The sequence below is a fragment of the Gouania willdenowi genome, chromosome 5 (assembly GCF_900634775.1).
Source record: "Gouania willdenowi chromosome 5, fGouWil2.1, whole genome shotgun sequence".
Classification (NCBI taxonomy): Eukaryota; Metazoa; Chordata; class Actinopteri; order Blenniiformes; family Gobiesocidae; genus Gouania; species Gouania willdenowi.
The window spans coordinates 39,175,251-39,200,433 of NC_041048.1; the positions used below are offsets into that span (position 1 = coordinate 39,175,251).

The window sequence follows — 25,183 nt, forward strand, 5'->3', positions numbered from 1 at the left end:
GGTATCTGGACACCCTCTCCCAGTGTCTCCCCAAATGGGGTCCTGACCCCAAGGTTGATAACCACTTCCTTAAAGGATATAATGCTTATTTTTAGGAAACATGAGGAAAGATGAATTATGAAATATGGTGAAAAGAGGTTAAGTGACAATGGGTCAACACATGTAACATCACGTGGGAAAAAAGTGGTGGAAAGAGTTTATAAGGGCTGAGAATGTCTTGAAATTGAAAGTTGATGGAGAAATGGGAGTAATGTAGCAAAAATGAATTAAAAAGGAGCAAAAAATATGGTGAAAAAAGTGATGAAACTAGGTTAAAATATGAAAAGTTTGGTGTAGTTGCAGAAAAAGGGTAAAAATAAGCAAAAATTGACTCATTTTATTTTGTTCAGAAAAAATTCTGAGTTTCTTGAAGGCATCTGGCGACCTCCTCTCAGTGTCTTGTGACCCCAAATGGGGTCCTGATGCCAAGGGTGAGAACATCAGGATATACTGCTTAGTTTTAGGAAACATGATGATTAGTTTGTTTCTGTAAAACTACATTTTTTGAGTTTAGAAAAACATTGTTAGTTTTATGGACCGTCCTTTATTATTATTATTAGTGGATATAATTATTTTTTTTTCTGGGTCAACCATAGAAGCAGTAGGTGTCATATCTTCTTCTAACCAGCAGAGGTCGTTCAACAGTTTTTCACACTATATAATAAAATGCTTCTACAGCAGCAGTGATGATCACACTGAATAATGTGAAGTTATTTTCATCTCCACATGGACGCGTGTGAAGTGCGTGTTTTTCTGTTCCAAGTTCAGGTAAACCCAACATTTAATGGATTTAATTAAATCCCAATCCTTCTTCTTTCTAACCTTTTCCAGATACTTTTACCCCACTGCCAAAAGTATTTGGACAGCTTTTCCAAACCATTGAAATGGATCCAAGTGTGTCTGCAAATTATTTATTTTGTTCATGGATTAAAACGACTCATCCAACACAGATGAAGGATGGATGGATGATTAACCTCCGGAGTTTTCATTACAGTCAGATTAAAAACACATTTAGAATCACTTTTAATAGAGACTGTAAGACAAAGTTTGTGCCACATTTCTTAAAATTTTAAATACTTTTTTGGAAGATTTTCCTTTAGAAATACTGAATGGAAGCTTTGTTACATTCAGTAATATTTGTACAGATGAATAATGTGCATGTATGCATATGTCATGCATGGCAGATACTGTAATCTAATCCAGACGTGGACAACAGGTATTCCTGTTTCATTTTGTTTAGCCTCTAAATTACAGACGTACAAAATTACAAAAGAATGCACCAAATGAGGGGTTCTCGACTGGTCTCATCCTGGGACCCATATTTTCCCACGGTCAGTAAATCGCCACCCACTTTTTTTTTTTTATATTCAATCAACCAAGTTTAGTTTTTCAAAAATAGCTGTTGAAAACACATTTTGAAAAATCTAAATATTTTCCTATGCAACATGCATTTCACAGCATGCCTGTCCAAAGAAATGTTTCTTTCAAAATAAAAGACAAGTCCAACATGAGTCATTACGTATTTATTCTTTTTTGACCAGTTGTCCGCGACCCACCCGGTACAGGTCCGCGACCCACTTTTGGTTCCCAACCCACCAGTTGAGAATTGCTGCACTACAGGACAACAAAAATGGAAATGATCCCCCTGAATACTATCCCATGTATTTACATGAAATTTTTTTTTATTAAATATACATATTGTCCCATTTAAAGAATGAAAAAGCTCAAACTATTAATATACTAAAAATACATATTGGAAATATATATGAAGAAAAAAAATTAAACATTTACAAAAGTAATGATTTAATTAACTAAAAAAATACACAAAACTCTGATTGTATCTGTTTCAAAGGACACGTTATTAACATTAATGTCAGCGTTTACAATAATGAGCAATCTGAGCATTAACACAGGAAACAAATAGTTTCTGTTTTTGTTGTAGTTTTCTGTCATTTTGTGTTTTCTGTGTATTCTTGTCACTTTGTGTGTTGTTGGAGTCATTTGGGGGTGTTTTTCTTTTTTTGTGGTTTTGTATTGATTTCTGTTATTTTGTGTATTTTTGAGGTCCTTTATGTGTTTTTCTGTTACTTTGTATGTTATTTGAGTAATTTCCTGCATTTTTGTTGCCTTTCTGTGTATTCCTGTCATCATTTTGTGTTAAAGGAGACATATCATGCTTTTAAATCCTTCCTTTTTACATATAAATCATACAGTTGTGGTCTATATAAAATGGAACTGCAATGCTTGGGTCTGAATTCATCATTATTATAGCTCCACCCCTTTTCTACCCTTTTCTGATGTGTTTCTGAGAGCAACTCGTTTTGGTGTGGCCTCTTTAAATGCAAATGAGACACTTCATACCCCGCCCCCTCTTCAGGTTGCGGAGGTGACACTCGGTTCAACTCCACCCTGTTCGGCCATTTTTGTAGTTTGATAGAAGAGATACGGTTATGTAGCGGCACAGAAACTTTTTATTCAGAGGTTATTTACAAAATATCAACAACAGAAGACTTGTCCATCCAGCCTTACATGTTACAGCCAGAGTCGGAACCGGCGGAGCGAGAAGAAAATGAAGATGATGAACCTGCAGAACCCTAACAAGTGAGCTAACACAAGCATCGAGCTAACACTATCACCAAGCTAACGTCATGAAATGCATTTTAATACAGACTTTTCGGAGACAAAAACAGCAAAATTAAATGACTAATGAAAACTTTAGACTTAAATTAAATCACGTAGGGCATATCATCAAGGATCTAAAACGAGCACACAGCGCTAACATATGAAGACGGTGCAACTGCTAATGCTAACAAAACAATGACAGGGACGTCTTATCACACTTTTTAGCGTTCTTAATAATAATAATAATAGTCTTTCAGCAAATCCTTCTTTACACTGGTGGCGGTTGCAGAAGCAGTCATCCTTGAAGTGCTTCGCGCACACAAAAATGATCTTACCCACAGATGTGGGTACATTTCCGTGATAAATAAAACTCAACCAGGCACTTTGAAAAGGTTCTGATGCTGGGAGACGGTGTAATGAAGTGTGTGGGTTACTACATCCAACAACCCAACATTTTGACTTATCCTCTCGTAACTTCTGCATCCTTGAGCTTGAACTACAAAATAAAAGCGAGAAATAAAAATGGCGGATTGCTCGAAGTGTTGGGCCTGGAGTCGATGTCCTAATTTGGCAGTTCCGCTGCAAATACTGTGATGTAATAGTTCAAAAAACGTAATAGAGAATCGAAAAACCGAAACAGATTGAAAAATATGAGCAAAACAGAATATAAAGATGTCAACGGAGCACCTGAAGAGACTAATTTGAACTTTTCTGTACTTCTGAACACTCTAAATATACAACAAAATGCATTTAAGGGCTAAAAAGTGGATTTAGCATGATATGTCCCCTTTAATGGAGTTATTTAATTTTTTTGTGGTTATTTTGTATATTTTTCTGTCATTGGTGTGTATTCTTGTGGTAGTTTTTTATATTTTACTGTCAATTATGTGTGATTCTGAGGTTTTCATGTGTTTTTGAAGTAATTTTGGCATACTATTTTTCTGTAATTCTTCATTATTTTTTGGAGTAATTTTGTGGTTTTCTGTCATTTCTTTGTATTTTTGAAGTCCTTATTGTGTGTTTTTCTCTCGTTTTCTATGTTAGTGGTGTCATTTTGTGTATTTGTTTTTGGAATCATTTTGTCTCAGTTTCTGTCTATTTTTGAAGTCCTTATTGTGTGTTTCTGTCTCTTTTTGTGTTATTGGATTCATTTTGTTTATTTTAGTGGTTGTTTTGTATATATTTCTGTCATTCTGTGTATTTTTGACTTCCTTATTGTGTTTTTTTGTCATTTCATATGTTTGTGGAGTCATTTTTGTTAGTTTTTGGAGTTGTTTCATACATCTTTCTGTGTATTTTAGTGATTGTATATTTTACTGTCATTTATGAGTATTTCTGAGGTTGTTGTGTGTTTTCTGAGTAGTTTTGTCATCTTTTTGTGTAATTTTTTGTAATTCTGCAGTGTTTTGGAGTAATTTTGTGCATATTCAAAGTCCTTATTGTGTTTTGTCTTTTGCACGTGAGTTGAGTTATTTTGTCTCTATTAGTGTATTTTTTGGTAGTTTTTGTAGTTGTTTTGTAAATATTTTTGTGGGAGATTGTATATCTTACTGTCATTTATGTGTATTACTGAGGTTGTCGTGTGTTTTCTGAGTACTTTAGCTGTGCTTTTGTGTAATTCTGTATGATTTCTTGGAGTAATTTTAGCTGATTTTTGTTATTTTGTGTGTGCGTTTACATTGGGGTCTGTCAGTCCCATGCCCGTTATAGATCACATGGAGATAAAATGAAGGCACACGGCTTTGCTTGGTGAGTATTCAGTTTATTCTGTAAAGATTCAGAAGTGTAGAAAGGATGATACAACAGTGCTTTATGATCAGACTATTTCATAAAAGTTATTTTTTTTTTTTAAAGTGATCATAACACCGTAAGTCCAGATTTCATTTATCGCAAAACCAAAATAAATTTGTAACATTCGACACAAGTGCATACACTGCTGGTAGGAGATCAACCTCCAATTTCACTTTGGATGGTATAGCACCGTTCTTAGCTATTTAGCAGCTTGACAAAGATGCAGCTTAGTAGGATTCATCATGTAGTGACTGTATATGTTCATAGAAACACAAGAAAATTCAGAGGAGGGAAAAGACCTCCTCATTTGGCTCTCTAGCTAGCACAAAATCTCACTCTGTCAGTGTCTAGGGATCAAATTAGTAATTTTGCTTTTAACGACGTTTTTTTGTTATTGTTTTTTTTTGTTTTTTTTGCCAGAAACAATATTTGATACGATTACAGCTTTAAACATCTCCAAGTGTACAGAAAGCAGCACAAGATTTATTTTTTTCACAGATATAAACCAACAGTGACCATCAATGCACTGGCATGTGTGTGTTTTTTCTTCTTCTTCTTTGTTTTTTTTTATTTATTTCCTGGACAGCACAGTAGCTGGAAAGCAAGGTGATGATGGACAGACGGTTGGTATAAAGACATGGACAGAGCTGAGTAAGGCAACATTAGCGTGACAGGCTTCTCTCTCTGGTCACTTTTGCTGGGCAGTGTAACGTATTGATCTCAGCACGGCTGTCAATAATCAATACCTTTAACGTGTGGAGCTCGTGTGTGGCTTTTTTTTTTCTTTTCTTTTTAAGCATTGCTGTCTTTGTTAGTGCATCGGATAGTCTCTGCATGGCATGTGGCTGAACTGCAAGGTGATCACCAACATTTACACAGATTCTAAATAAAAACATGTCTGATTGCATCTGGACTTACAGTGACTATAGAAGAGTAAATAGGATTGAAAAAAAAACAAAGAAACAAAATAAAAGAAAAACGGAAAATGTAGAATTCAAGGCAGTGCTGAAATACTGGTTGCTAGAAAAGTAAAAAATATCACAAAGCCAACAATAACACATCATCTTTTGTTTGTCCAGTCAGTACAAACCTTCTTTTATAGTGCAGTTTCAATCATATATATATTTAATTTCTCCCCTCTGACCCAAAAACAATATCTCTCGTCTTTATCCCGCCCCTATCTCCGTGCATTCAAGTCAGTTTTCCAGTCAGTGTGCGTCTTTTCTTTCTTTCTTTTCTTTGATCCCTCGCACTGACCTCGTTGTGCACCCTCCCCACACGACCACAAAGAAGCATGAAAGGCTTTAAACATCACAGGACTCAAAGGTGAGAAGTTCTTTTTTTCCGACGATGGCAGGAAGTGATGGCAGATGGAAGAAGAAGAAGAGGAAGAGGAGGAGGAGGAGGAGGAGGGGGGATGGGGGGGTATTCACAGTTACAGTCAGACTCCAACAGTCCAGCTACAATCACATCTGCTGTCATTATGAACACTCGATTTTTTTCTTTTTCTCTTTTCTGTAAGTTCAGGTCAGGCCGAGACGCTCCGTCACACCTCCAGCAGCTCCATCCTCGGGCGGTCCCTGTCACACACGCACACAAACAGCAGTCAGTTAGGGGAGGACGATACACGATACTGGGCTCAAGATATGACATTGTTCTAAGGCTGCAACAACAAATCGCTAAAAATCGACAATTAAAAGCATTGGCAACGAATTTCATTATTGATTTGTTGCATCGTGGGATTTATGTCACTGACCATTTGTGTGCGCAGTCTTTGTGTGCGCGCGCACAAATGTTTGTGTGTGCTGACCACTAGTGTTTGTGTGTGCGCGCAGTGTTTGTGTGTGCATGCACCAAGAGTGTTTGTGTGTGCGCACACACACCACAAGTGTTTGTGTGTGCACGCACCACTAGTGTTTGTGTGTGCATGAGTATTTGTGTGTGTGAGCACCACGAGTGTTTGCGCGCACGAGTGTTTGTGTGTGCGTGCACCAAGAGTGTTGTGGGTGTGCACACACACACACGAGTGTTTGTGTGCGAGCAGTGTTTGTGCGCACCATGAGTGTTTTAAAAAAAAAAAATGGATTAATTGATTCATTTATCGACCAATTAGTCGATTATAAAAATAATTGCGAGTTGCAGCTCTACATTCTTCAAAAAACATTCCTCTGCATAAACTTTGCATGACAAGTTTTTAGAACATCAAACTACAACAGTTGACACAGCCCAGATTTAAGATATTTACGTAAAATGCATTTTAATTTACTATTATTTATAAAGAAGATTATTTTAACTGGCCAAACAAGATTATTTCAAGAAAAGATCAAATACTTCCATCATATCCATAATACAATACTCAACTCTCTTCAAACTCCAACTTAGTCACCGATCGTCCTAATACCAACTATATTTACAAATGTCTGTATTTTTTAGAGCTTTTCACTTATGGAACAAATAACAAAAAATCTTTAAATTTTTTTTTTTTCAACCAATTTTGAATGTATTTTTTATTGTATTTGATGGTGTAATGAAAATGTGTCTTGATGTACCTTTTTATGTCATGTTTCTGTATATGTTTAACTGTCTATAATTTTTTTCTGTTCTTGCATGTACTAGAATCTTGATTTTTTTTTTTATGGACCCCAGGAGGATTAGCAAGTTAGCAATCCTACAGAAGAGAATTAGGGCCAATTATAATGCAGAAAATATTTTTAATAATGTCGAAATTTCGAGAATAATGTCGAAATATAATCAGGGTGGAAGCTAATGTTCTTTTTCGACAATGTCTACATTTACATGGCAGTCATTGAGACTTTTAGACAAAGACTATCACTACTTTTACGCTGCAGGTCTTAATGCACAATTTGGATTTTTATTCAAAAAATCCGATTTTTTTTTGTGTCATCGTTTATGTTACATATCATATAACCAATTTGTTTGTAGTGTGAACGGAATGTGACCCTGAAGTGACCCGTATGTGCAGAAGAGGTCCTAAGGTGACCCATGACCCCCACAGGCAGGTAGGGTGTTTTGCTGTGATGCTGCTACATCTTTACAAAGGACTGTTTGGATATAAAGTCTGAGTTTCGATGAGATGGTGATGACGTAGGAGTCAGACTGCAGTCGTATTGCAAAAAATCACATACGTTTCGGATTTAGGACCAAATATGAAAGTGACCTGGGTTGGATTTTACAAATGGTCATGTGACTTGAACTTTGGAAGAAATTGTTTTACATGGTGGTATTGGAAATTCAATGTGAACGTGCAAAAATGGCTAATGACAAATTCAGCAAGAATAGTTAAAAAGAGCATCATCCATCGCAATTTATATATTATTTTTATATTCGGGATCATTACTGGCTGCTTTAACCAAATTCAAAGAGATGTTAGCAAATGTAAATGCCTGCTTTTTACCCAGTATTATTATTTCTGAGTCGGCAGAATAAAAACAGGTTGTTGATTAAAAAGTTATGGTGAATACTATTATTTGACAAAGTTAAAAAAAATGACTAAAAAGTGAGGTTGTGGCTAGAAAATCTAGGTTATAATGGTATCCCAGCCAAGCAACTATTTATTGATTTAATGAATGGTCACTTGTGATTCTGCTATTATTAGAAATAAAATCTAAGATTGCCATTTTTAGCAATTTTATTTCTACATGTCTTATGTAGGACCCCTCCAAACCTATTTCTAAAAGCAACACTGTTTTCTTTTGCATTTTGTGTCGTACAGTTTAAAATGTTCTTTTAAAGAGTTTGTGTAAAAGCTTAAAAATACGGTGTTTTACAGAACTGAGTTTTGTTAGAAAAAAAAATAAAAATGTGTTACCTTCACTCCTGGAAATCTATCTCACCAAAAACAATTGTGGTGATTTATGCTCATATATTAGCATGCACTCTCGCTCTATAATTCAGTGGGCCAGGCTTCTACTTTACTAAAAATAGCTTCTTAAACATGGACCTTTGATGGTGTGAAGGAGCTACTCAGCATGAGCACCTCTTTGTTTCTACTGTAGATCAGACTGAACCAAGACATACAACAACCTGTCATGTTTCCATCAGGCTTACATTGTTTTTTTCTTCTTCACGAGAAAGCAGCTCAAGACATACTTATAAAGCATGAGTGTTTCACATGATGAATTATTAAAAAAAAGAGTGGTGAGTACCTGGCCTGGTTGGCATCAGTCTGTTGGTCTAACAGTGACTGATCAGCCAATGGCTGCTGGTGGTCCTCGACCGTCTCCGACCAGGAATCCTGCAAAGCTCCCAGCTGTGCCGACTCGTTCAGTCGACCTCGCTCTCCGCTCCCCTGGGATCCCATCTGCCGGAGCAGTGGCGAGTACGACTCCTGCCACATGAATCGCTGCCCCGAGTTCAGTTCTGCTTTTCCTTCAAGGTGCTTGTTCATCTCTTGCTCAACAAGTTTCATCTTTGCCAGCGAAGGCTCTTTTGGTGCTGCAGCTTCTGATTCTGCGTGGCCGGCTGAGCCTTCTGACACTGTGGGGGGTCGCTGGTAGGTGTCCAACCACTTCAGCTGGCCATTTTTGTAGCTGTACCGACTGTCGCTGAACCAACGGACCACCTCAGACTTTGGAAGGCCTGTTTTTGCGCTGAGCTCCTCATACTGTTGGCTGCTGGGCCAACGGCTGCTGGAGAAAACTTGGCGGAGGATGTTCAGCTGCTGTGGGGTCTTGTTGGCCCAGGAGGGGGAGAAACATGGCTGACCTGCAGACACCTCAGCAGTCTCAGGCTTGTGTTCTTGATGTGCGGTCTCAGATTTAGCCTCTGGTTCATTCATTTTAAGCCTTTTGAAGTTGATCTTGATGGGGTCAAGCTGGAATTCTGGGCAGCTTCTTTCTCCTCCAAACGAATCGTTCTCCTTAATGAGCTGCTGTAAGATTGACATGCCTTTCATCGGGAAATCTTTGTTGCATTTGCTCTCTTCTAAAATGGACGATCTGCTTTTGGTAACGACAATAGTGCTGGTGCTATTAGTTTGGGACTTGCTGGCATGATTCTGCTTCAGGACACTGTTGAAACATGCGGTAGTGGAGTGGTCGTTGCTGTTGTTGGTCTCGGGAACATGATTGCCATTTTTCTCCTCTGGATTGTTAGTGTTGGATGATTCATGTGAAGTGACGCTGCTGCTGTTGTGATTGTTACATGTGATGTTGGGTCTGCTGGTGTTGTCAATGATTACATGAGTACTCTTTGTACTATCTGATTCTTCCACTCCGGCTGTAAAACTGTTGCCTTTCATTGAAAGGTTGTGGGTGTCAGCAACACAGTGCTCATCATTATTGCTAATGCTGGCAGAGGTCATGGCCAGGGCGTTGGTGGTGCCATCGGTAGACTTTCTTAGGACAGCGTCAACACCGTTACTGCTGTTGGAATAGCTGCTGATGCTGCTGCTACTACTGCTGCAACTGCTGCTGCTTCGACTGCTGCTGGTGCTACCGACACAACCGCTGCTTCCTGCCACATCCAAGCCATTGGTCTTGTGTGGCTCCACAGTGGGCTCAGTATTCTTGGTCAGTACCTGTGCTGTTCTGACTACAGGTGGAAACCTTTGAGGGATGATAGGAGTAGAATAAGAGACCCTGGTGACATGGGGATTGGTTGACAAGCTTGCCTGCGTAGCTATGGCTCCAACTGGCCTTGGTTTTATACTACCAAAAGGAAGTCTGGCCACTGGAAAGTTTGGTCCTTTAGAGCCTGTGTGGGCGGTGACAGTATGGTGGTGTATGATGTGGTTAACGTGCCGCGGCGCGACGGGTGGCCTTTGTGGGGCTCCACCTTGGAACACTGTGTTAAACATTTTCCTCCGGGCCTCTTCGATCTCTTCAGGAGACCAGCTGATGCCCTGTTTGAGCCGTTGGGCAGTAAACCACAGTTTGATCTGCTCTTCAGGAAACTCAGAAACCACCGTCAAGTAGCAGAGCTCGGCTTTGGTCGGGTATGGGAACTTGCCAAAGGTTGTCTTTAAAAAGCTGCTGGTGTCCATGGCAGCATCGTAGGTGGGGATGCTGCTGAGGGGGATCATCACCTTTGGAAGGTCTTTATTAGAATCAGAGGAGGGGCTAGAGTAAAGGGAGGGAGTGTGCTGGTGAAAGACTTGGTTGGACACTGTCGTTGCACTCGTATGAGAGACAGTAGTCCTCGGCATAGCTGGGGCCACAGAAATACTGTAAGCCCCGTTTTGGAGTTCAGGCACATTAGTCAAACTGCTGGGGTCTACATCCTTCCCGGTGTCGAGCTTACGTACCTCCACGGTGTGAGACACCACAATCTTTTTGTGCTCGCCCTTGGCTTTCATCATCTTTGCGATTGGTGTTTTCGTGAGAGAGATCCCAGATTCCTTGTAGTCATCCCCAGCATCCGTGAACAGGCTTTGCTCTACAGTTGTGATTCCTTCTCTTTTGTTTACGGCTAGGGAAGCAGTGACAACCCCTTCCATTATTTTAGGGTGAGCGTTAGCATTATGCAGAGCGAGGGCCTCAAAGCGGACCACAGACACCCTACAATTCAAGCAGAAGAAGGTGGGCTGAGCCCTGAAGTCCAAGTGGCAGTTGTGCATGTGATCTAAAAAGTAATTCAGATCTCTCGATTCGAAGCGACAGGTAACACAGCTGTACGTGCCTCCTTTCTGCACCTCGCTGCAACTCTCCGGTTTGGCAAAGCTGTGAGAGACGTGACCAGATTCATCCCCAGAGATGCTGAGAATGCTGTCCTCTGGGATTGTCGGCAGGAGCTCGGGTAGAGATCCCAAAATGATTTCCTCACGAACATGTTTGGATTTGGATGGTATCATGCAGGGTACGGTGGATTTCCTTTTGCTGGCCATGGTGCAGTTTTGTACCAATGGGAGCGTGATCAGCTGTGTGGTGTGATGAGTACAGAGGGTGGGTGGATAGTGGACTGGGATGGATGAGGTTTGGTGTCATGGACCAACCAATATATGACAGTGTTGCTTCATTCTTTTGGACAAATTCAACAGCTCCCAGAGAACCTGTGAAGAAGAAAAGAAAAAAAAAGACAGAAAAACACACAGTTGTTAGGAAAAAAAGGCAATAATCCAAGCAAGAGCCTGCAGATAAACACAAAAAATAGAATGTGATCCCCCAAAGGAACAATCTTCCAAATAAATAAAGGACAGCATTCATTAAAAGGGGGAATTAAAGCATGCTTTATGATCAAACGCATGGCATACAAGTCTGAGTAACCACGAAGCAGATGGAGCTAGTGTCTCCTGATGGGGTAATAATACATGTAGGTGGAATAAATGCAAGCAGTACTTATCAGCAATTATAGCCTGAAAACAGATCAACGCGGAACTTTTCATTTCACTATCAGTGAATTGTTATGTGCTCATAATCAAAATGGGAGGATGCAATAACTACCCTTGCAAAACGCTGAATGTAAAATAAATCTGGCACACATTCCTCTTTTGTTACTCTCTTAAACGCAAGAAAATTAATCATATTCCTACAAAATAGAAAAAGCACAAGGCTGATTTCCTCAATAATGACAAATATCCAATATTGACTATATCGTACTAATGTTATGTTGAGCAGATTTGAATTGTAAAAGGCTTACACACACACACAACAATAACACACACACGCTTTTGTCTTGCTGTTTTTATGGAGTAAAAAAAATTACTGCAACCAACAACAAAGGCAAAAAATGAGGGTCTAATCCCTGCAAGCGTTGTTCTGTCACACTGTTGGTTTCTGTAATTACTGATGGTGGTGGACCTCATGGTTATTCTTAACACTGCTCTGTTTTATATTGTATATATTTATATATTGGTTTTGGGACTCGATTAAAAATTTTTTAAATTAAAATTAAAAAAAAAGACTAATTATTTAATCGCACAAAAATATTTGACACGAGGAGCAAAATTTTTCCAATTTAAATGTATTTTGGTATATGACTGAATCAATGAAAACAATAAATGAGCTTAAACAACAAAATAATGTTTATTATTTTTATCACTGAGTGCTAGCATAATGTGTAATATAATTAAAGAACATTATGATTGCATTGTTAACAAAGCATAATTAAATTTAACGAAGTTATATTCATTGATTTCTGGATTTTTTTGTAAAACGTGTTTTTATATAAAAATTGTTAGAATATCTGTGGGATGAAAAAAAGAGCAACTGATGAATTTATGTGGTGTCCAGTGTGGATTGGAGACACTGTCTGCTCCACTAGGACCGTTGTCCCTGCTCGCTGCTACATGTTAGCATTGAGGTGTCAGCTGCTACATGTTAGCATTGAGATGTTAGCTGTTACATGTTAGCATTGAGGTGTCAGCTGCTACATGTTAGCATTGAGATGTTAGCTGTTACATGTTAGCATTGAGGTGCTAGCTGCTACATGTTTAGCATTGAGGTGCTTGCTGCTACATGTTAGCATTGATGTGCTAGCTGCTTCATGTTTGGCATTGAGGTGCTAGCTGCTACATGTTTAGCATTGAGGTGTTAGCTGTTACATGTTAGCATTGAGGTGCTAGCTGCTCTGTGTTCAACATTGAGCCGTTAGCTGTTAAATGTTAGCATTGAGGTGCTAGCTGCTACATGTTTAGCATTGAGGTGCTCGCTGCTACATGTTAGCATTGATGTGTTAGCTGCTACATGTTTAGCATTGAGGTGCTAGCTGCTACATGTTTAGCCTTGAGGTGCTAGTTGCAACATGTTTAACGTTGAGGTGCTAGTTGCTACATGTTTAACATTGAGGTGCTAGCTGCTACATGTTTAGCATTGAGATGCTAGCTGCAACATGTTTAGCATTGATGTGCTAGTTGCTACATGTTTAACATTGATGTGCTAGCTGCTACATTTCTAGTATTGAGGTGCTAGCTGCTACTTGTGTAACATTGGTGTGCTAGCTGCTACATATTTAACATTGAGGTGCTAGCTGCTACATGGTTAGCATTGAGGTGCTAGAGCTGCTTGAAGTTTAGCATTGAGGTACTAGCTGGTACATGGTCAGCTTTCAGGTGCTAGCTGATACATGGTTAGCATTGAGGTGCTACATGTTTAGCATTGATTATTGATAGCATTAACAAAAAGCCTTTTGCTTTATATGTATATATTATTATAAAACTATATAGCTACTTTGCTTTTCGTCTTGTACTTTGTTGTTGTTTGTGTTTTTACTTGTATTGTTTGTCTTTCAGTAAAAAAAAACTATTTAATTAGATTTTAAAAAAGGGATTAACTGTTAGTTTTTTTTTGTGCATTATTTTTCTGTAATTAATTAATCACAATTAACACCTTATAGTTCTCAGCACTAATATATACTGTATATATGTTTGATGTCCTGAGTCGAACACTATGTTGTCTCTGACTGGGAAAGAGTTGTTAAATATTGTGCATTGAGCACTTTGTTTAGAGGGTATTTTCATATCAATTTAAACTAGTTGAATATGTTAACATTTACTACTTCCTTTCCCTCCTAATTCCATGTCTGAAAAATATCTGCCAAGTCAAAGAAGCGTTGATGGGATTAATCTTAAACTATGTGATCTTGTCCTTGCTGGGAATGAGAACAACTTCTTCCGTTCTGTTATTTATTGATAACGCTGGTGCACACGGGCCCATCCTGTCCTCATCCTCTTTGCTTTAATATCCCTGCTCCCTGTTTTTCACTGGTGGTTTTTTTTCCCACTGCCACACTGGGAAGGAAGCCATATGTTTTACATTGCACGTTACAATGTACCTTTGGCGGTATCGTTCGTGCCAAGATGGAAATGAGGTGACTGGAACGTCTGCTGTGTCTCAGACGCCAGACGATGGCAGAGCTGAAAATATTCTTGTAAGGTTACTACAAACACATCTGACATCTTGTACAAGCTGTACAATCAATATCCGGCTACGTAGCGAAGCATACAGTACATGCACACGCTACCACAACACACGCTTGTTGGAGCACATATCGGTCATTACAGCAGATGCTTCCAAACACACTCAGCTCATGAATAAGGATGGAGATGAATCGTCACATATCGAGGAAGCGTTAGTAGAGGCATGTCTCTGTCTCTACTGATCAGAGGGGAAAGCAATGGATTACAAGTACTCACATTATTGTAATTGAGTTGCTTTTATATTTGTAGATCAGTAATTTTACTTGAACTTAAGTGCGTTTTAAAAGAAGTAAAGTAATTTGTTACATTTCTACACCCAACCGTTACTGAGTAAATTATTATTTTTTGTTTTAAAATGACTAACGGACATTGTGAAACTACAAAAAATGCATTGAAATCATTGGTTTTATTTTAGTTAAAACATATTAGAAAATAAACTAAGTTTCAAATGTGGTAGATTTGGCCTCTTCTTGATTTTTAAGTTTATACATGAGATGTTTACTGTATGCAAGGGAACTGTGGCAAGATTTATTACCAAAAATAAACGTGTGGGGTGGTGAAAGTAACTTTTACTTTGAGTACTATTTAATTGAGCTACTTTTTCCTGTAACGTGAGTATTTTATGTATGACTTAATTCTATTTCAGTAGGATATCTACTGTCTATTCTATTCTATCCTATCTGGCTGTTTAATTAAAATAAAATAAACTATATTATACTATATTTCTTCTTCCAGACCAAATCTTGCTCTACAATAACAATCATTGCCTTTAACTCACAATAAATCATGTATTAAATCAGTAACAATTTACTTAAGCAAAGCTGGAAAAAATGGCAGGACAAGTAAAACGTGTGAAACTCAAATTCAGCGCGCCCAAGCATTTAGTCCGGCCCACAGGAAGTTTTTGTTCAAAGTAATTAGTTACAGCATAAACACGACTCTTTATAAGTCATCGTATAAGTTGTAGATATGATGATATATGATGATAACAATACTAATGCAACAAATACTGAACAACTAAATATTACATGTTCCTCTGTAGGACACATGAGAAAAGTCAGTGTAGACTTCAGCCTCTGTCCTCTACGTGAACTTTTCTCACACTCACACACAGACCTGGATGTGTATCCCTATTTTTAGCATTCCTGAGACATTAGACACAACCTTGATGGACACACTAGTGAAAACAGAAATTCATCCTGTCCACATCACTGGTGTCTCACCCCTTCCCACTGCCTTATCATCCCGGGAAAACATCAGCTGCACAAATGTGACTGCCGCACGTCGTACGCACGGCTCCAGGCACCAAATCAAAGCACAGCCGACACATTTTACACAGACATCCAGGTATACTTCAATAGCCACGTACACACACTGAGACGTTTTTCCACAGAATCCACGTGCATGCTCACTGTAACTGGCTGGATGGTAAATAAAAGATGAACCTGTTCCAGAATTAAAACTCTCAAAGGACTGCCCGACAGTACACACTGATCCTAGACAGGCTGTGATGTTCTTCTTGTTAAAAAAAAACCCAACTTCTTTCTACCGAAAAAGAAAAGCTGAAACAAAGCAGAAACAAACATTACATTAAAATAGGTCAGCTGCATCTTATGCAGTAATCCTGGTTCACTGCAACCAGACGCAGGCGTAGCGCTGTATGTTTTTTCCACCAGAGAGGTCATGATATCCTCTGACGAAACACTCGATTAACCCCTGCTGAGGACACGCCGTTGGTTTGGTTTGCTCCTCTCAAACAGGGATTTAGGCGTCAGCTTTCAGGCCACCGGGGGGATGTGTTCATGCATATCAGAAACATCTGGGCCAGAGATGCCACTATACATTAGAAGTTACCAAACACAAGCACGGCAGCTTCAAAGTCAGGATTTCCATTGTCCAATGCAGTGTTTCTCAAATAAGGGTACGTGTAATCCTAGGGGTACGCAATGGCACTACAGCGGGGACTCAAAAGAGAGAGAGAGAGGAAAATTAACAAATGAAAGCAATAAAAATATGGGGTTTTATGTTTATTTTTAGTTAAAAATGACAATCACACTGAATATTACCAGCAACTCACAAAACCACAACAAAAACAGACAAAACAAGAGAAAAATACACCGAATAATAAAAAGAACAGACAAACAACAACAACAAAATACACAAAATAACACCAAAAACACACACACTGAGAGAGAATAATTTAAATAATACCAAGAACACACAAAAACGACAACAAAAACACAGAAATCAAGAGAAAAATATACTGAATAATTAAAAAAAAAACAGACAGACAATAACAAAATACACCAAAAACACACAAAATGACACAGAAAACACAAAATTAGGATAAAAATTATCTTGATTATAACATGAACTGAAAATACAAAGGTCAGCCTTGGTCCCACACCAGGAAGGAAATGACCGGAAATGATAAAAATGACAGAAATGAATCAATTCACGAGACACTAAATACTGTTTATTTCCACTTATTAACAAAAATGAGATTATTTTAAATGCGTGTTATCGCTCATTCATTCCATCATTATGCTCTATAGTTGTTTTTTACACATAATTCTGAGTAAAATGTGGTAGTCGGACATAAGGTGGGACTTGAGCCTAAAACGTTTGAGAACCACTGGTCCAATGGTTAGTACCAGAGGTGTAAAAAGTACTGATATTTCCTACTTAAGTACAAGTATCGTTACGGGATTAAAACTGTGCTCAAGTACAAGTAAAAAGTAGCTCAATTAAATAGTACTCAAAGTAAAAGTTAGTAGTTACTTTCACCCCACACGTTTATTGTTGGTAATAAATCTTGGTACGGGTCCCTTGCATACAGAAAGCATCTCATGTATAAACTTAAAAAGGAAGAGACCAAATCTTGCACAATTAGAACAACGCTCTCCTCTGATAGATGGCCTCGTCTCCACATGACTCTATTTTTTTTGGCATATTGTGTGTTTTTGAGAGTCATTTTGTACAGTTTTTGCTGTCGTTTTATGTTTCTTGTATCATTTCTGTGTATTTCCATTGCCTTTTTCTGTCATTTTGTTGGTTTTTGGAGTAATTTTCTTTGCTTTGTATTTCTGAAGTAGTTTTGGAAGTCAATTTATTTCCCACAAAGGCATCTGTATAAAATAAAAGATAATATACAATTATTTTAAAAATAAAACACAAATTAATTCATTTCAAAATAACAAAATTGTCAGGCTGAACTAATGTGCGGTGCATTACGTTTCATCTGATTGGTCGGCTATGATGTGATTTGATTGTGGTCTGCTCTATTTCATTTCTTTGTAGTTTCACAAAGTCTGTTGATCATTTTATAACAAAAAATAATAATTCACTCAATAACGGTTGGGTGTAGAAATGTAACAAAATACTTTACTTCTTTTAAAACATACTTATTGCTTAGATATTGTTGATGCCATCCATATATTATGTCTAATTTATAACTGGAAGTGCAAACCTGGGCACATTAATGTTGAAATTGTTTGTTTTCCTGCCTAAAACCTGTGGCCGACTTGAGATCGAGCTGAACCGTATTTGACCCCTTAAATTCAAGACTTTTTATTGCCATTTGAAATTAAATTGAAGACGAACTTCACAGTAAACACAATTGGGGGAAGAAAAAAAAGCGCCACATGAATTAAATATGGTTATGGTAAAATTTTTCCATTGTCTATAGCGCAGATGTGCAACTGGTGGCCCCCAAAGTAAACACACAAAATGACAGTAAAATACACAAAAAGCCAGATTAAAATAATTAAAATCACTCCAAAAACACACAAGATGACTACAAAAATATTAAATAGCCAGAAATCTATAAAACAACAAAAAATAATAAAATAAAACATGAAGAAAAAGCTAAATCCTCGTTTTAATCAGAAATAAAATTGATTAAAACTGACAAAAAATTGTGGAAAAGGTGGTGAAATGAGATTTTAAAAACCAAATGCAAATTCGAGTGGCCAAAAATGGGCAGAAAAAGTGGTAAAAATGGTCAATATTGGCTTAAAAGTGGCAGAAATCTTCATTGGACAGACAATTATCAATAAATATACATTTCTACGTATTGTTGAAAGTTGCTGTAAGCATGACGCGCTTCTGCACAGAGCTCCTCTGCAACTACGTCACTGTTTTTTAGTTGGTTCCGCTGTTGCGATTTTACGGTAAATGTATTAGTATTTAGTATCTTTAGATTCATTAATTTAATGCCTTTTAAGGCTTTTTAAGTATCTGCGGGAACCCTGCAAGATGAGTATGACACCCCCTGCCCCAGGGGTACACATACCACCATTTAAGAACCCCAGCATTAGAAGTCACAGCTTCAAAGTCATGTATTTCTATTGTCCAATGGTTAGCACACAATGTACCAGTCAGAGTGTAAGAGAAAGTCTAGTGATTGGAGGCTAATTTGGTCACTGCTGTTGGTGGGTTAAGGATGGAGGACTGTGAGCAAAAAGAAAAGACTTTTCTTCCTGCATGAGAAACCTAAAAACGGGCCAAAAGTTGAGATAGGTTACATAAAGAAGTGGGTCACCTATCAAAGAACAGGCTGCTTTATGTGCGATCAGACACAAGACAACAACAGAGAGAGAGAGTGAATGGTTCTCTGTGAAAGAACCGGCCTTGTGTTACAGCGGAGAGGTAGAGCACGCTCAGACGATCTCTGTCCCTGGTGTGTCGTATGTCCTCATGCTGGCTGTGGCACGGGGAGGGGCGGGTGGGGGCGATGGGAGGGGGGGCTCTTTTCATGTCAGTAGATCAGGGGAGTCTGAAAGTGGCCGAGCTCTCCAACACCCTTCGCTGGAGGCCTTGTTCGCCTGCGTAAAAGCGAGATTGAACCATTGAGCGTTTCAAACACAAGTGTTTCAAAACAAATGGGATTAGAGCAGGTTTAAATTCTGATGGGGTTTATACGTTCCGCCTGATTTAATGGCAGCTTTAGGATTTTACAGAAGGGCCCTCCCTTATGTGCAGTTACACCGTCATTTCCATCACAATATCATATTTACATCTCATTAATATTACATTATACTCCCCATACTTTTTTTAAAATGGCAGGCACACGAGTGTGCGTGCGTGTGTGCGTGCATGCGTGCATGTGTGTGTGCCGCTTTCCATTAGTGGCAAACCGGTTGAAGGAGAGCACCATGTATTTGCTTTTATCAGCCTCATAAAATGCTGCAGTAATTACAATATCACACCAAGAGCGACATGTGTATGATCTACAGTCCTAGATTCAATATCAGTCCCTACAGGATCTTCATTTCAGAACTTCTGGATTGTGTAAAACATTTTGGTGTAATTTAGAGGAATTTTGTGGAATTGTTTGCGAGAAATTTCAAGATTTATGGAAAAATGTTGCTTTCCACAATTTGCAATGAAAAATCACTGCATTCTAGTTATATACGCATTGGACAAACTGAGAGCCTCTAAAAATATTGTGGAGTTTCACTAAAATTGTAAACTTGAGATATCTGCAACTGAATCATTTGGTAATTTACACAATAGTTCATGTTTTCTCATTTCTACTGTCTCCTGTGAGCTGAATTGGATGCTGTAAGCAGAGATAGGCAACTTTTATCACAGCGGAGCGGAAAAAATGTGTTTGATCAGAGTGTCACATGATCAACATTCATGTCAGCATTTAGCATAATGAGCAATCTGAGCATTAATACAGGAAGGAGCATTTTATAGTCAATTTGTGTTTTTCTCTCATTCTGTGTATATTTGTTATTTCTTGCTCGTTGTGAAGCATTTTGTGCATTTCTGTTGTCGTTTTGCTTGTTTGTTAGTACTGTGGGTTTGCAGAGTCATTTTTCATGTTTTTCTTGTATTTTTGTGTACTGTTGTCATTTTCTGGAATTTTTCTATATTTTTTGGAGTAATTTTGTGTATTACTGTTGTCGTTTTTGTTAATTTTTGTCGTCGTTTTGGAGTATTTTCTGTGTTTTGATCTTGTCTTTTACTGTATTTTCCTGCCGTGTTGTAATTCTTTGTATTTTTTAATGTATTCTTGCCCTTGGGGGACGCATGCGGCCCATGTCTGCTCTAAAGGGTCGGATTTGGTCCCCGGGTATTGAGTTTGACACACGCGGTCTATAGGCACCTATTAAAGAGGTGCTCTCGCGTCCAAGTCGTCGGAACATTCTAAGATCGTTGATGCCACTGGCACCAGTTGTTCCTTAGATTCAAGGTGAAAGTTTTTTGTTCTGAAGCTACAAAGGGAACCCCCATGGCTCGAGGTAATACACAGATTCAAACTGAAAACATTTCTAAACAGCAGAAAATGTTGTCTATGTTCTGAATCTGGCAACACCAACGTTAGCAGCAAGCTCGTGTATTTGCTTTCATCAGCCTCATAAACTGCTGCAGTAATTACAATATCACGCCACGAACGACATGTGCACGATCTACAGTGGAGACGAAAAGAAAAGGAGGCGACGCTGCAGGGAAGGATAGGAAAATAAAATAAATCTCATTCAGTGAGTCGACTGATTCAGACACTCCCACAGCGCGTGGGGGTCACCTACAGTTGACATTAACAAACACAGATTGGTGTTTTGGTGTCGCTGGAGGAAGAGGAAGAGGAGGAAAGAAAGAAAGGAGGAAGAGGAGAAAGGACAAAGGAAGACAAAACTCAGACGTTTGGGAGTGAAGTGAGAGAATGAGTGATGATGATGACAGGCTGCACTGTTTCAATATTCCTCCCCGCTGACACCTCGTAGACACACACAATCCTCCGACACCCTCCCTCCCTCTCTGCCTCCTCACCTCCACAACAGTTAGCACCTGCACAGTTCTGGATTTCTTTCTCTTTGAACTGAATAACTGGCGAGAAGGCTCTCAGTGTGACAGTCAAAGAAGAGGAGCTGAGAGGGAATGAAAAAAAACCAAAAAAAAAACACCCTGCATAAATTCTCCCGCTTGTGACAACATTTGTTTTGTGTGTAATTTGCTCTGACAGTGATCAGCGACTGTCTTCAGTCTGCCTGTAAAAAAACACAACCCAAAATGACCTCCGGGTGGGGAGAGGAGGGGGAGAGACTCCTGACGGATACATCTGATTGATCTAAAAAAAAAAGGAAAAAAATCTCTATTTAGGAGGAACATTGTGTCCATTAACCAGATTAACGTCATGTGAGTGCATCAGCTGGACACCCAAATTTAAGCCAGTGACAGAGAGCAATTACTGTCTTGCACAGAGAAAAGATTTGGGAACAATGGCGCCTCGTTTTAGGAAGAAGAGAAACGTGATCCAGCACCGAGGCTTTACAACCACTTCTTCCTGCTCTCCTCCACATCTGCATATCTTCTGTGTCCATCTTTAATGTCAGTGTGGAACGACCACGGGGCGTCTTTTCTTTCTTTCTTTCGTTCTTTTTTGTCTATACTTTGATGGAAAATTTTTGTTTGTGTGCTTCACATTTGGCAAATGGGTCAATATTAAAGTGTTACACGTGCACTAAAAAACGATGGCACGAGCCCACTCTGCATGTTTGCCGCATGTTCCACATACCTCTTCACCAGTGTCACTTTTTCTTATTATTCATTTTTCATAGGTGTGTTTCTGCGTGTGTGTGTGTGTCTGAGACGCAGGTGTTGTCAGACAGCTTGTTCATGTCCTCCTTCTCCTACTCAAACACACACTCACTCACACCCCTTTACCTCCACGACAGCCTTGTCCACTGGGAGACTGGTCGCTGGTGCCACTCATGTGTTAACATCGCCATGGCAACCCCTCTCTTTCCCCCCTTTGCCCACCACAGCGCCCTCGTGCACACAAACACAAGACTCATTCGCCCACACCCACCTACTTCAAGACAGATACACACACACACTCTGTCTCACACACACACATGCTGCAGTTTCTTGGACTGCATCCAGTACAGGACAAACTTGAGCCACATGTCTCTCCAGACATCTACGAGAAGTCCATTCATTGTTTGTGTCTCCTTCACACAGCAACAGGTTGTTTCTTTTTTTAGTGTGTTTTTGAGTGTGTGTCTTTCTAGTGCACATTGCCGTGAAAAAGAAATATTCGCAGCACTGGATTTCTTGCGTTTGACAGCCTGATTAAAAAGAAGCAGTGCAGGTGAACGGAGCCACAAATGACCACCACCTGCCTGCGCGATTATTCAGTGAAATCAGGCCTTGTAGACGAAGGCAGAGCAGCACATGTGTACTGTACTCTGTCTCAGGCATGTAGGGGGTGGGGGCATGTGGAGCACCTGCCCCTTTGCCCCTCGATGCCCAAATTGGGCTTTTTGTTCAGGCTTTTTAAGGATGTGTGAAGGCCTTCATGCACGATGGGGAACCTTAGCGTTAAAGAAAATCTATAACAGAGGTGTCAGACTCATTTTAGTCTAGGGGTTGCAGATTTTAGGTGGAAAGAAGAACAAATTTAACATCAATTGTATCCTAGACTCAATATCAGTCCCTGCAGGATCTTCATTTCAGAACTTCTGGATTTTGTAACCAATCTTTGTGTAATTTAGAAGAATTTTGTGAAATTGTTTGTGAGAAATATCAAGATTTATGGAAAAATGTAGATTTCTTTCCACAATTTGCAATGAAAAATCACTGCTTTCTAGTTACTGTATATAAGCATGGGAAAACTGAGAGCCCCTATAAATATTGTGGAGTTTTACTAAAATTGTGAACTTTAGATATCTACAACTAAATTATTTGGTAATTTAAACAATAATGAATGTTTTCTCATGTCTACTGTCTCCTGCGAGCCAAACTGGCTGCTCTAAAGGGCCGGATTGGGACCCCGGGCCTTGAGTTTGACACCTGTGATAAATAAGCATCTATTAAAGAAGTGCTTCCTTGTCCAAGTCGTCGCAGGAGATTCTAAGATCATTAATGCCACGAGTTTTTCTTAGATTCAAGGTAAAAGTTTTTGTCTTGAAGCTACAAAGGGAACGCCGATGGCTCGAGGTAATGCACAGATTCAAACTGAACGCATTTCTAAACAGCAGAAAATGTTGTTTATGTTCTGAATCTGGCAACACTAACGTTAGCAGCTAACCCACTGTATAAAGTAAATATATGTCTCTGTTCTTTTTCCTCTTTCTAACTCCAGCATCTGCCCTTTGGTGGCCAAATTGGGCTTTTAGTTCAGGCTTTTTCTTTAATTGCTAAAGGATGTGTGAAGGCCTTTAAGAACGATGAGAAGATGTAGTGTTAAAGAAAATCTGTAGGCATCTATTAAAGAAGAAGGGCTTCCCTTTCCACAATCGTCGTAGAAGGTTCTAAGGTTGTTGTTGCCACTGGCACTAGTTTTTCTCTGATTCAAGGTGAAGGTTTTTGCTCTAAAGCTACAAAGGGAACCCCCCGATGGCTTGAGGTAATACACAGATTCAAACTGAATACATGTCTAAACAGCAGAAAATGTTGTTTATGTTCTGGCAACACCAACGTTAGCAGCTAATTCACTGTATAAAGTAAATATGTCTGTTCTTTTTCCTTTTTCTAACTGCGAGCACCTCCACAACACCCTGCAACATATGTATATATATCTGAGCATCTCAGTCGGACGGCCCTGTTTTCAATTCAGTTACTTTTTTTTTTAACATTTAACTCCAACCCGTGTGTATGCGGGCCAGATGAAGGACAGACAAACCAGCTACAGAGCACAGGGGAACCAGAAAATCTGAGTCATGCATGGTTTTGCATCACTTTTGTTGAACAACTTTTGTTCTGGTCTGTTCTGTAGCCAAGACTACAGGCATTCATCTGGCAACTTAAGAAGAAAAAGGAAGAAAGATGGCGGCACGCCGCGCATTGCACTGTCCATTCTAAAATGGCTGACATCAACAGCCTCTTCAAACAGCCAAATCCTGGTAAACGCCAGCTCTTGCTGACCAAAGCTTTATTACAGTGGGACAGAGAAAGTAGGCGGGGGCTAGAGAGGATCAGAACCCCCCCACCCCTCGATCAGCACATGAAGGTTTCTTTTGGTCGGAGCTATGCAAACACGCTGTTTTAGTGGAGGCTTTAGAGCTGTCCAGGCTCCACTGCAGCATTCATCTAAAGTGACAAAGCAACACCCAAAAAAGAGATGGAAGTCTCAAATAAAACTCGTACACAACGTGGCCCTTTGTGCTGGGGCGTAAAAAATAAGAGCCATCGTTGTGTCACGGAGACTTTAGTGAGCTGATCATGAGGTACGCTGCGATCCTAAATGCCTAATGGTTCTTAAAAAGGAAAAGCTGGTGAAAGGGAGGTTGTTGGTTTGGATTGCTGATGATTTCCTCCCCCTTGAACGCAAAGAATGTTACATGCTCTGTGTTGACTAAAAATCTGCAAATCATGACCATATGACCTTCGCTGGTATTTCTCTGGCACGGGATTGTTTCTGAGCCGTGGGGAGGCATACATAAACATCTAGAATGACTGCTGCGAGAAATCAGGACACCAAATCCTCAAAGATACAGTAATCCAGGTGAGGTGTACGAGGCGGGCGGGTGAGTGGGGTGGGGGAGATGGAGCTTTTTTGGCCCACCATATTGTATCTGTGTATACAAACACTCCGCTGTGGCCATAACGAAAAAGTGTGCGCTGTGCCTAATTGCAGGGAGTGCTGGATGAAAGGCAATATGCCTGGCCTCATTAGAGCAGTTCCGAGAAGGGAGATGGAAGACTGTTCCCAGGGATTCACAAAGGGGAATTGACATTCTCTCAGTGTGAGTAAACCCCCCCCCACACACACACACACACACACACTGGGCCAAGCCTGTGCCCAGTCTGCCTCATACTACTACACAGCCACAACTCATTTATTATAGCTTCTTTCCTTTTTTTATTTATTTACTGGACATCACACACACACACACAGACACACAC

General features: G+C 39.4%; 1 protein-coding gene across 4 annotated transcripts in view; it reads right to left on the bottom strand.

The window, feature by feature from the left end:
* Positions 1–4,402: 4,402 nt before the first annotated feature.
* Positions 4,403–25,183, bottom strand: part of zhx3a (zinc fingers and homeoboxes 3a) — a 23,857-nt gene continuing 3,076 nt past the window's right edge. For 2 of the 4 annotated variants that reach the window (XM_028445995.1, XM_028445997.1), the window contains exons 2-3: positions 8,619–11,461; positions 4,403–6,032 (exon numbers count right to left, since the gene is read on the bottom strand). In XM_028445995.1, the coding sequence (XP_028301796.1) occupies positions 5,999–6,032; positions 8,619–11,296 (2,712 nt within the window). In that variant the 5' untranslated portion in view covers positions 11,297–11,461 and the 3' untranslated portion in view covers positions 4,403–5,998. Of the gene's footprint in view, positions 6,033–8,618; positions 11,462–14,181; positions 14,264–18,869; positions 19,006–25,183 lie in introns of those variants that run through there. The other 2 variants (XM_028445996.1, XM_028445998.1) reach the window with 2 other exon arrangements.